This window comes from Hemiscyllium ocellatum, chromosome 18 (genome assembly GCF_020745735.1).
Source record: "Hemiscyllium ocellatum isolate sHemOce1 chromosome 18, sHemOce1.pat.X.cur, whole genome shotgun sequence".
NCBI classification, from domain to species: Eukaryota; Metazoa; Chordata; class Chondrichthyes; order Orectolobiformes; family Hemiscylliidae; genus Hemiscyllium; species Hemiscyllium ocellatum.
This window is the reverse complement of record NC_083418.1, coordinates 27,892,209-27,904,985: the sequence shown is the minus strand read 5'-3', so window position 1 is coordinate 27,904,985 and position 12,777 is coordinate 27,892,209. Positions and strand designations below refer to the sequence as shown.

The 12,777-nt window shown below is 39.5% G+C and overlaps 1 protein-coding gene across 7 annotated transcripts in view; it reads left to right on the top strand.

Moving 5' to 3' along the window:
• Positions 1–12,777, top strand: part of LOC132824379 (von Willebrand factor C and EGF domain-containing protein-like) — a 325,791-nt gene that overhangs the window by 265,543 nt on the left and 47,471 nt on the right. For all 7 annotated transcript variants that reach the window (XM_060838784.1, XM_060838782.1, XM_060838783.1 and 4 more), the window contains 5 exons: positions 1,097–1,179; positions 3,837–3,927; positions 5,240–5,322; positions 8,573–8,660; positions 9,965–10,050. In XM_060838784.1, the coding sequence (XP_060694767.1) occupies positions 1,097–1,179; positions 3,837–3,927; positions 5,240–5,322; positions 8,573–8,660; positions 9,965–10,050 (431 nt within the window). The remainder of the gene's footprint in view (positions 1–1,096; positions 1,180–3,836; positions 3,928–5,239; positions 5,323–8,572; positions 8,661–9,964; positions 10,051–12,777) is intronic.

The window sequence follows — 12,777 nt, the reverse complement described above, 5'->3', positions numbered from 1 at the left end:
CTCCTTCTTTCTGTTCTCTCTCCCTTCTCTATCTCTCTTTCTCTCCCTTTTCTCTATCCTCTCTCTCTCTTCCTTTTCTGTCTCCATTTCTTCCTTTTCTGTCTCCCTCTCTCTCTCTCCCTTCACTCTCTGTCTGTCTGTCTCTCTTCCCCCCTTCTCTGTCTGTCTGTCTCTCTCTTCCTTCTCTCTAACCTCTCTCTTTTTCTTCCTTCTCTGTCTCTCTCTCTTCCTCCCTTCTCTGTTTCTCTCTCTCTCTCTCTCTTCCTTCACTGTCTCTGTCTGTCTGTCTCTCTCTCTCCCTTCTCTCTCTGTCTCCCCATTTCTTGCTCCCTTCGCTCTCTCTCTCTCTCTCTCTCTCTCTTTCCCTTCTCTGTCTCTGTGTTTGGCTACAGCATCAGATTTCAACCCTTACAGCCTTTCATGTAGGGTGACATTTCCATTAAAGTCTGCAATGGTCCAGGATGTGCAGGATTGACTGAGTTAGCAATTTTTTCGATATGAAGCCTGATTTCTTATTCCTGATGAAGGGCTTTTGCCCGAAACGTCAATTTCGCTGCACTTTGGATGCTGCCTGAACTGCTGTGCTCTTCCAGCACCACTGATTCAGAATTGTAATTGCTCATGTCTATCAAGACTTGAGGACACTGTCTGACACATATTTGGTTTTCCAGATCTTTGAGGTCTGTTTTAGCAGCCTTTTTAATAACTCTGTTTTGCCATTTCTTGTTAACACTGGCTTGCCCGTTCCCACCCCTCCCACTTCTTGCCTCAAAGAGATGATAAAACTTTGGTAAAATTCTGCCCACTGTGTGTGTCAGTAAGGGATGTATTAGGACTAAATGAGCAGGCTGCTGGAAACTCTAACCTACGTCAAAAATATTACTTGAATTTGTAAAAAAAAACTCATTGTAAGGCATCAAACCACTAAATAAAATATTTCCTTTCCCTGTGGGAGGTGTTCTCTTGATCATCTCCCTCAGGAAATTATACGTGCCAAGTTGAATTCAATAGAATAAATTAACTACTTGGATGAATAGACATTACCTGCTTCATTTTTGAATGTACTGAGCAGAATCATTTTGCTTTGACTTCCTAGCCTGCCTTTACAATGGAAGTGTCCATACTCATAACAGCTCATGGATTTCAGTGTCCCAGCCCTGTTTGACATGCTCCTGTCAGGTAAGAATTAGTGCTACAAGTTACAGCTATCTAAATCCAAAGTCTCTCTAAATCTGTGATATATCAGCTAACTAAGTATCACTGCCCTCAACTCTATTACTCATAGATCAGTACATTTTTCCTTTATTGTCTGTTCTCTGGTGACCTGGATGGAACTTTGCTTGTTGCTAATACAATAATATCGCCATTAAGAAGCATACTCAGGTTCTGTGCCAATGACGTTGGTGAGATAACTTAAAAAAGACACAGCAATCCACTGATCATTTGAAAAGAACAGAAGTGAACAAAATTGTAGTGAGGAATGCACTTTCTGTAAAAGAGATTAATGCAAATGTGTTTCTGTTAGATCAGAAAATCCTAGCTACCATATACAAGTCTCATTATCAAAAATAATGACATACAACAGAGTGGGGTTTTGACAGTTAGACCATGTAAATCTTGTTCTGAACAAAGTAGTTGTTACTTTAAATGAGTTCCTTGAAATAACTGACGACAATTTGGACAGCATTCTCAGCTCATCATCTGGAAAAGGGAACTAGTTAGAGCAGAGGTTGAGAAATGGGAGGGATTATCGGCAACTTTCCACTATGTTTTTGGAACATCTAGCCTGTTCCAAATGGACAAGTCTGCTATCGTCAAACAACAGAATTCACAAGATATCAAGTTATTGTTCAACAGGTTTGTTTGAAATCGAAAGTTCAAACATATACAACTTAATAATCATTATAGACAATAGTCAAGCTCTAATTTTATCTTTCCATCATGCACTGGGAGAAGACCATGAGAAATGGGAGCAAGAGTAGGACATTCAGCCCCTTGAGTCTCCTCTGTCATTCAATAAGATTATGGCTGATCCAACATACGACACGTTGCGTGGCCAGCATCACACTGCTCCTCAAGATATTGCCCTTCTCCTCAGTGACTGGGATCCCCTTCCTCAAGAAATGCATTACCATCCATTCTGCACAATCAACTAGTCAGAAGCATGGATGTTAACACGTACTGATCTATTACCCACCCAGTGAAAAGAGGCAATCAGATCCCTCCTATTCCTTCCTCCACAATAGAAGTTATGTTTGTCATTTTCAGCTGATGGGCAGGGAACATTGCCTGAATGATCAAGGTCGAGCAGCTCTTTCAATGTAATAACTACTCTTTACAAAGTCACATGTACATCATGTAACCAAGACATTATGTTACTCAATGTTACTTTTCTCAAATTTAAAATTTTCAAGAACTGTTTCACATCAGAGGGGGTGTAGCGAAAACCAAAAGGAATGTGTCCAGCGTAAACACAGAGAACCATACGGGGAGACAATGGCCGAGTGGTGTTGTCGCTAGACTATTAATCCAGAAATTCCGCTAACATTGAGGGGCATGGGTCGTATAATTTGAATTCAATAAAAAGAATCTGGAATTAAGGGTCTAATAATGACCATGAAACCAGTTGAGTGTCGGGGAAAAAAAACATCTGGTTCACTGACGTCCTTTAGGGAGCGCAACTTATCTGATCTGGACTATGTGAGACTCGAGACCCATAACACTGTGATTGTTAACTGCTTCTGGGTTATTAGGGATGGGCAATAAATGCTGACCTAGTTAGCGATAGCCACCTTCTGTGAATGAATAAGGAATCTGGGGAGATTCAATTTCTTCAATTTAGACACAGTAAGGTATATAAAATATCTTAAATAGAATGGATAAAATATGGGGAGTAGGATGTAGGGATGGGGGTGGGTGATGGTGTAAATCAGCATAGGGAAGAGAATAGTTTAGATCAGTGTGGTGCTGGAAAAGCACAGCAGGCCAAGCAGCAGCATCCGAGGAGCAGGCAAATCGACGTTTCGGGCAAAAGCCCTTCATCAGGAATAGAGGCAGGAAGCCTCCAGAGTGGAGAGATAAATGAGAGGGGGATGGAGGGGTTGGGATTGGCTAGGGAGAAGGTAGCAAAGAGTACAATAGGTGAATGGGGGTGGGGATGGAGGTGATAGGTCAGAGAGGAGATTGGGGGAAGGTAGCAATACCTCTGATCTGTCACCTCCACCCCCACCCCCATTCACCTATTGAACACTTTGCTCCCTTCTCCCCAGCCTCACCGCTCTCCCCCCTCCACTCCCATTTATCTCTCCACTCTGCAAGCTTCCTGCTTCTATTCCCGATGAAGGGTTTTGCCCGAAACGTCGATTTTCCTGCTCCTCGGATGCTGCTTGACCTGCTGTGCTTTTCCAGCACCACTCTGATCTAAGCTCTGGTTTCCAGCACCTGCAGTCCTCACTTTTGTCTTGGGAAGACAATAGGTAAAAACAATGACTGCGGATTCTGGAAACCAGATTCTGGACTAGTGGTGCTGGAAGAGCACAGCAGTTCAGGCAGCATCCAAGCAGCAGTACTGCTCCTCGGATGCTGCCTGAACTGCTGTGCTCTTCCAGCACCACTAATCCGGAATAGGGAAGACAATAGACCAAGGAATTAATTAGGAAGTGAAAGAACCAATGAAAGTAAAAACTCAAGTGATCTAATTAGGATCAGATTTTTTTTCCTAAATTTTTAACAACTGTTTGGATTGTGTTATATTAGTTCTGATCACTATAATGTAAAGAAAGTGTGAATTTTTCCTTCATGATCTGAAGTTATTCCCCACGTTCTTGACCTTTCAGGAAGGGCAGGTATTTTGCCAACCTATTGTCTGTGAATCTTCTTGTAGCCATCAGGTCCATGAGGAAGGACAGTGCTGTGGAACATGTGATAGTGAGTATTATATACTATTCCAAAGAAATCTCATTGGGTTAATAAGATTCAACCAATACATTCGATGCAGTATTTACAGAAAGTAGACCATTTTACACTAATGTCAGAAATAATCTGGTATGACTATGTAGGTCATTTTGTTGATGAATTTTCATGCTCCAGTGTCAGTGAAATGGAAACCCTTTCATTTTAGGTACCAGTGTCATTATCAAACAACCCCAGGTCAGTAGTAAGGCAAACTAAACTTAATGTGTCTAGCCAAGTATTCCGTGGTTTGATTTGGATAACAGATGAAACATTGTTAAATGTTTGTGGCAAAATATCTTCATGGAAACTCCAGCAAAATTCTCTAAAGGACAAGCAGAGATTTTTCTCTGTTTCAAACGAAAGTGATTAGAGTGTTCTCCACCAAGCCAGGCCTCTTTGTTTGATCTGGTACATAGGATACAAATTATCCCAACTTGTTTGTTGCAGTGAATGGGAGACAAATGGTGGTTTATTAAGCACAGAAGTGTAAGAGCCTGACCAATGTAGGAGCACTTGGTGCATTAATTCCTACTATTGTGACTGATAGCTCTAACCAGATTGATCTTGGAAACAGACTAATATGGAGATTTCTCACATTGTCCCAGCAGGAAATCGGAACTCTGTGGATGATCAGTGATTTCCATCATTTGCGTACAAGAGCACAATATCATCATTGAATCCCTACAGTGTGGAAACAGGTCATTTGGCCCAACAAGTCCACACCAACCCTCCGAACAGCAATCCACCCAGACCCATTCCCCTACCCTATTATTCTACATTTACCCCTGACTAATGCATCTAACATAGACACCCATGAAAACTATGACGTAATTTAGACCAGCCAGTTCATGTAACCTGCAATTCTTTGGACTGCGGGAGCAAGAGTAGCTCTAATTGCTGACTCTTATGTTCTGCAACAGATTGTTTAACCCCATTTTGCACTAATGTCAGTCTTATTACTTAACGCTGCTTAAATCCAGAACCTTCCTCTGTTATTTGACTTTCCTGAATTAATTGAAAAATTAAATAAATTAGTAGACTTTGCTTGTAAAATTCAGTCTCTTGGGATGGTCATCAGATGATGCAGCTTATTCAGAGATTACCCAGGCATCCCAAGATCTGTTGAAATATCACTAACCCTAGAGTGGACATGTTTTTCTCAGGGTTGTGCTGAAATATATTGCTTTTATAACCAAAGCCTGATCCATCCTATATATTTGGCTGATGTTATGTGACATTATTTTTGTTCTACCATTCCAATGAACATTCTTTTTTGATATTTCAGAATGTCTCTATGAAGGCATGGTTGTGAACCATGAGGATGTATTCTCTCCCACCAGTGACAATTGTACCCTTTGTGTCTGTATTGTAAGTAGGATTTCCTGTTTGTAATAGCCTGTAAGTATGTAACAATAGTGGCAATGTGCCTGACTAAGATTAGCAAATCCATATTAATAGGAACTGAGTGATGGCTTAAAGCACCCCACAGAGGTTCAAGAAGTTTTCTAGGTTTAGGACTACCTACAATATCTGGCTGTATTTGGAAGAGAGGCAAAGCATGAAAGTACTATTTCTCTAATGTCTTTTTACATTTGTTATACAGTTTAAAGCATCTTACAGTCAATTAATGGCCTTGCACATTGTATGTAGATGAGTTTGGTAATCTAAATTCCAGATAACAAGATCCCACTAAACACAAATGATGGGTGACCACTTAATTAATGTTTGGTAAATACAAAACACTATGGATAGCAAGAAAAAATGCATAGAAACAGAAAGTGTTGGTTATACTCAGTAGGTCTGGTGACATCGAGAAACCTAATTAAATTTTCAGAATCCATCTTTGGTATTGTTCGAGGGAACAATGCTGGCTAACATACCCAGAGGACTCCCTGATTTTTTCAAATTTAGATTTAAATTTTATTGTCACATGTACTCAAGTGCAGAAGTACAGTGAAAAGTGCCTCATGTTGCCACACATGGCGCCGTTTTAGGTACAAAAAGCTCACTTACTAATTAGGGGGTAAAAGAACCAAAGTTTAAAAGTTAAGCATTGCCTTCATAGAATAAGTAGAAAAATAAAGAAATAAGGTAACCATTAAAACCTTTCTTAAAATAAACTAGAAAAATAAAGATATAAAGTTAAAATTTCAATAATCTTTGAGTACGTATGTAACAGTATAAACAACTACATAAAAAGCACTTTTCCCTATTCAATAAACGGCCAATAATGATCAGAGCTTTTCATTAAGCTCACAAAGGATCTATTGTTGCTCTGTAATTTGATTCAATTGATTTGTCTGCTAAACTAACTCTTAGGTTAGTGATTCCTTTTTCATTTACACCAACTACTTTCTGAGTTCTTGTACAGCAACTTGTACAAGCATTGCATTTCAGTATGCATTTCTTTTGACCACACTTCCTACATTCTACCTATATTTTGATGTCCAGCATTCACTGTGTCTTTTGCACTATCACCAACTCTTTAATGTTTGAATCCCTGCATCTCCAGTACTTTGGTGAACGTCTTCCATTTAAACCATCAAACGGTCTCTCCCTGCAGCTCCAATCCTTCATTGTACCAGTCCCACAATGGTCAATTTTTCAATGGAACGCTAAGTCTTCAATCCCTCTGCATATCTGTTTCCAGTCTTCCAGTGCATCTTTTCATCCTTTGCTTCCTGCTGAATCTGACCTTTTTTTGTTATCCTTCCCTCTCATACAGACCAATCCTGAATAAATATCCTTTCTGAGAGTTAGTTTCCTCAAATTAAAATATAAAATGATAATTATAGGTGAGTATGAAATTCATGTTAAAAAAAACACTTTAGTGCTGGCAAATTTCCAACCTTGAAGTAAAAGAAAATCTGCATATATAAGTGCTTTGATTTAAATTTATTTATAGTTAAAAACATTTCATGTAGATACAGGGGTCAAAATAATTTCTTTATTGAGTAGTCTTCATGAGATGTTATTTTTGAGGGCTACTTTTTGATTTTTGGGGCTATATTTTCATTCTCATTAACTTCTTTCATTAGTTGATGCAGGAATAACAATTTATGTACCGTATATACTCTAGTAATAGTCAATCTCATGTAAAAGTCAACCCCTTATTTTTGGCCAATAACCTGGAATTTTACAAATATCTCATGTAAAAATTTACCCTCGTTCTTCACAGGAAACAGATCAACATTTATGAGTCAATGTGCCGGCTGTCATGTTCCACTCCAGCTTTCCAGTCCACTGGCTGGTGTGCTCCACTCCGGGTTTCCAGAATTACCACAATTTGTTTTTTTTTCCGCCCTTTATTCATTTAGAGATCAATTGGGCTTCTGCTAATGATGTGGTATGATTTTTGACGGGCATGAATTTCAGCCACTCAAAAGTAGTATCCATGTAATAGTCGACCCCATAAATTTAACCTTAAAATGTAGTCAGAAAATTTGACTATTACTCGAGTATACAGTGTACAGTGTACGGTGTACCAGTATTTGTGTTGTTCTTTTTTAGAGTTTCTTCTTTAGATTGATAAGCAAATATATCATTAAACCTTTTAAATTGGAATATAAACATAATAATATTTTTGTTAATTTATAATAAATAAATCTCCCATGCTCCATATCTTTTTATTCATTTTCCAAAACGTGAAATACATGCTTTACATAAAAAAAATGCAACCTTAATGCTGACTTTACAGGTATCATTATTTCAGTAACCAGGAAAAATGAGGATATGGCGCCAATCCAATCATTTGTGAGTGAGTTCACACTGAGCCTGGTGTCTATTCTGTCACTGACCCCCGCAAGCTGACACTCTAGCTGTCATTGATACACTCTCTTCTGAATAGCCCATTGCTCCAGGCTGCTTTAACTCTGCTATACAGTGGCTCAAAGATCAACCAGATTAACTCCTTTAACTCATCGAATTATAGTTCCCTGCCTCCCACTCCTCCAATCTTAGATTCTGTCTCTGGAAGGGTATCAGGATTATGAGAGAGGGTACTTGTGGGTGTGAATCTGGAGCAGCAATGCTAAAAACAGCATGTAATTGGAGGAGCAGCTCTGCACAGCTTCTGCCTCTAATCTGTACAAACATGACTTTTCTCATATAGGTTACAGACATGAGCAAATTTTTTGCATGCATTTTGGTGTTTTTCAGGAATGAATTAGCCCATTATTCTTAGAATTTTAAGCATTATGCAGATAGAAAATAATATTACGATTGAGTGATCAAGTTCCCAAATGTGTTCCTTTCATAATAGTACCACATAGATGCCTTAATTGAAAGAAGCGAGTTCACGTTGCTGTGGCCTTTTTGGTGTTTGGTCACTTTTTAGCAACAGCAGAAGAGTCTCCTTCTTGCTTCACTTTTCCAACTGGTAATCTCGAGTGGGTTTCCTTAAACATTGTCGAGGTAAGGTTAGGCAAGGGACCTCCTTGCAATTGCCCAACTCAGTTGCAAATCTATGTTTCAGCAGCCCAACATGTCATTGGGGTAGCTCAAAGAAATGTCAAGGACAATTTATGCATAGCAAAATGCTTAATTTGAATCTTGACCTGTCTTTCATAGCTTTTGACTGGGAACACGATAACCAGTCAATTCTCTTTATTTCTTCCAGTCTGGGAATGTGAAGTGCATTACCCCTGAATGCCCACCAGTCACATGTGAGAAACCCATCCTCCTGGATTGTTGTCCTACTTGCCCAGGTTAGTATATCCTCTGGGAATAACTGTGCACCAGAGCTTCCAAAATTGATCTTGGATTGGTGCATTCAGAAGAATTTGTCTTCACTTCAAGAAGTTACATCTCTATATATTTAGGCTATAGAATTCCCCACAGAGAATTGGCTTAGTTGACAAAACCTCAAGCTGGCCAAACTCCAGCTATTCAGTGTGTAGGGAATGTCATGTGATGCTGCTGCTCCTTTAACAAGGTTATGTTGTTTTTTTCAAAAGGGGTTGTAAAGGCAGGGGTTCCGATATGTCTGGACAAGTCTACTTGAGACAGTTTTATCTCTTTCTTTGAAAACACTTGTGCAATGAAAGGGGAGTGGCTAGTTCTCCTAGTTCAGGTTTTGGTTTGGTTTTAGCAAGCAGTCAGTTTGGAGCTGACTGTTAAAGAAAACTGCTGGGAGGGGCAAATGTTCCCAGATTAAACAGGGTTTTCTGGCAGATTCACTCTCTCTGACATCACTCCTGTAAGACCCTGTGTTTGTTTTTTTTTGCTATGGGGCTATAGCAAGTATTTGGAACAGCATCAGTAAATTGTGATAGAGTCATTTGGGTTTTCAGATAAGAGACGTTAGTCGATAATCTGTTCTCTTTTGTTTGTGTGTAAACAGATCCTGTTTTGTTTAAAACCTAGTGGTGGGGCCAGCTGCATTGCTCCTGCAATATCCACTCTAAACCTGCTTAAAACAACTAACAAAGTTAGGGTCTGGGCAACCTTTTTAAAATGTTTTGCAGGGGCATGGTCTTTAACAGTCAAAAACTAGAAAGTGTTATATTGTCTCACAATGAATTATATCCACTTTGCCCTCTTCCTACCTTTAGTTGAGAACTGCTCCTATCAAGACTGTGCTTAAAATTCTGATCATTATCTGTCTTTCCTTAAACGTGCCAACAGTCTTCGCCATTACTATTGTTGGTGCTACTAGAATACATTCCAAATTCTTATTTTGTTGCAGATGTTAAGTTTCTCCTGAATTCTGTCTTGAATTTCTTCCCTCCTCTTTTTTTAACTGAGCAGCCGTACGTTCGAAGAGGCCTTGTCTTTGACACTTCAGTATAACTTGATCTAGGGCAAGTCTTACAACATGTGTTATCCAGGAACAATTTTAAAATAGTGACCAAAAAGTTGTGATTACTTGTAATTTTGATTCACGGCGTTGTTGCAAATACAGAATCTGTGCACGTGTTGTCTTTAACCTACAGAAAAATGAGACCTGAGTAAGTGTTAAAAAATGTCTGGTTAAATTAGTAGTCATTGTTGTCATTTCTGTTTTCCGCAGCTGAGTGTATTGACCAAGGCATAGTATATCCCCATGGCACAGAATTCACAAGACCTGGTGTTGACTGCATCACTTGTGTATGTTTGGTAAGTTTTGAATGTCCTGAATGCTGAGTTATCTGGAGTTGCTAGGTCACATAGCAATATTCCAAAAATATCCAATCTCCCAGCTGGAAAGGTCAAGCATTTCCAGTGCTATCTCCATTTGATCTCCATTGGCAAAAGTATTTTGTATAGCTTTATTCCTTCCTGTGCTGTAGTCAAGGTGAGCTCAGTTGATTGCATGGTTAGTTTGTGATACAAAGTGATGTCAACTCCATGAATTCACTTCCTGTGCTTCCTGTACTGTCTGAGGTCATCATGTAACACTCTATCTTCTCAAGCTCACCCCTCACCTGAGGTGGGTGACCTTCAGGTTAAATACACCACCAGCGTGCGCGTGCGCTCTCTCTCTCTCTCTCTCTCTCTATTTTTCGCTCTCTATTTTTCGCTCTCTATTTTTCTCTCTCTATTTCTCTCTATTTCTCTCTCTCTCTCTCTCTCTCTCTCTATTTCTCTCTCTCTCTTTCTCTCTCTCTCTGTCTCTTCCTCTCTGATGAGAGATGGGAGACTGTGGCCATTTAATGTTTGGATTTGTGAGTTTCCTTAAGCTGCTGTTTTTGTAGTGAAGAAGTCTCTAAATATTGGTTCAGAAATAGCTACTGAATTGCATAGGTAGTTAGAGCATTCAATGTTTTTGTGCATCCCGTTGGTTATTACTCATGGTTGTTTCAAAGCAGTCTCAGAGAACACCATGCTATCAAGACATGGGTTACAAGCCTCAAGTCAAAATCCAGAGTACTTAAATTATTGTGTTCATCTGATCCATTCTGGTCAGGTGTACAAAGTATTTCTTAAATGTTGAGAGGTTAGAAAGTGTAGATGTGTAAAGAGGCTTGGGTGTCCTTGTCAGTATCTACAGTCCTCACTATCTCCAATGCCCTTGTCAGTAAGTCATTGAAGGCTAACATATAGATGCAGCAAACTATTCAGAAGGCAAATGGGATGATAGCCTTTAATGCATGAGGGTTAAGTGCAGGAGTAGAGAGGCTTTGCTTCAATTATAGAGGAGCTTGGTTAAACGGCACCTGGAGTACTGTGTGCAGTTTTAGTATCCTTATCTGAAGACAGGTGTTATTGCCAGTGAGTGAGAAGGTGTGATAAAGGTTCACCAATCTTGATCCTTGGATGACAGAACCTTGCTATGAAGAGTGATTGGGTAAATTGGGCCTGCAGTCCCTAGAATTTTGAAGAATGAGAAGTAAGCTCATTGAAACCTACAAAATACTTAGAGGGATAGGCAGGATACAGTTACAACACAGGGTAAACCCCTCTGCTAACTTAAACTACCAACACAGATTAAGGTTCACCTCTTCTTGTAATCTATTAAAATTCGAGAGGCAAAGAACTATCCCAAAAGTCACTATTTAAAGTAAAAATTGACAACTTTTTAAGTCTAACAAAGAATATTAACTAACAATTATTTACAACACCTTTCTCTTAAACCTATCTTTTACCTCCCCCTCTGCAATGCATGTCCAATTTTTTAAAAATCCAGATTACAACTTACAGAAAAACAATCACGTTTTAAAACCAGTGAGCTTTGCCAAGTTTCCTCTGTAGATTTTCTCTCCAGGTCAGTTTTGATGATTCTTTCTGTGCAATGTCCTTCTCCAGACAGGTACCTCTCAGAGAGCTCTTACAAGCAGCCTACATCTGCTGGTCTTTTGGCAGTTCTCATTGTCATTCTGGCTAACTGTTCAAAGTGTCTGATATTTATAGCCCAAAACATTGGATTGTTCCATTGGTTCAAACTTGATTGGGGTTTGGTATCCTGGGGCATAATTTAAAGTAGTTGGCTGAATTTGAACTTGTTTTTGTCTTATGGCAATCCAGCTACTCTAGTTGTTTCAATGAAATGTTACATTGTTAACTTATTCTGGACTCTCTGCTTCTCTAAGTCCTTGCTAGCTTTTCAACTCTCTTAAAGTTACAGTACACCTTCATAACAGTACATGTTTCCCTTGTTGGGGAGTCTAGAACCAGGGGCACCACTTAAAAACAAGGTGGCTGTCATTTAAGACTGAGGTAAGGGTTAACCCAGAGGTTTTACTCAGAAGAAGTCTGTTCTCCGGAGAGCCATGCAACTTCAGCCACTGGGTACAGCTTGGTAATTTTTGATTATCAATAGTGTAAAGGGTTATAGGGATAGTGTGGGTAAAAGGCATGAAAGTGTTCAATCAACTGTGTTCGTATTGCATGGTGGAACAGACTATTCCTCTGTTCCTATGATATTAAATACTAGACAGAGAAATTCATAGTTACGTTATGGCCTGCCTAAATGATTCCAGACAGAATTCTTGATTTGAATTGCACCACTCCTCAACATTAGCAGCTCTCTGCTATGAAAGGGTCAATTCTCATGAAGTATCATCCAAGGACAGTTCAGAAATTGACCATACAGTTGACAAAGAGCTGGTTGCTGGAGGCACAACTATAGAGTCAATAAAGTGTGGCACTGGAAAAAGCACAGCAGGTCACGCAGCATCTGAAGAGCGGGAGAGTCTACTTTTCGGGCTTCATCAGAACTCATGAAGGGTCAAGCCTAAAACGTCGATTCTCTTGCTTGTCAGATGCTGTCTGACCTGCTGTGCTTTTTCCAGTGCCACACTTTATCAACTCTGACTTCTCCAGCAATTGCAGTCCTTACTATTTCCCAGTTGGCACAACTATAGACTATACGTGAACCAGGGGAAAGGACTATGAAGGAGAATT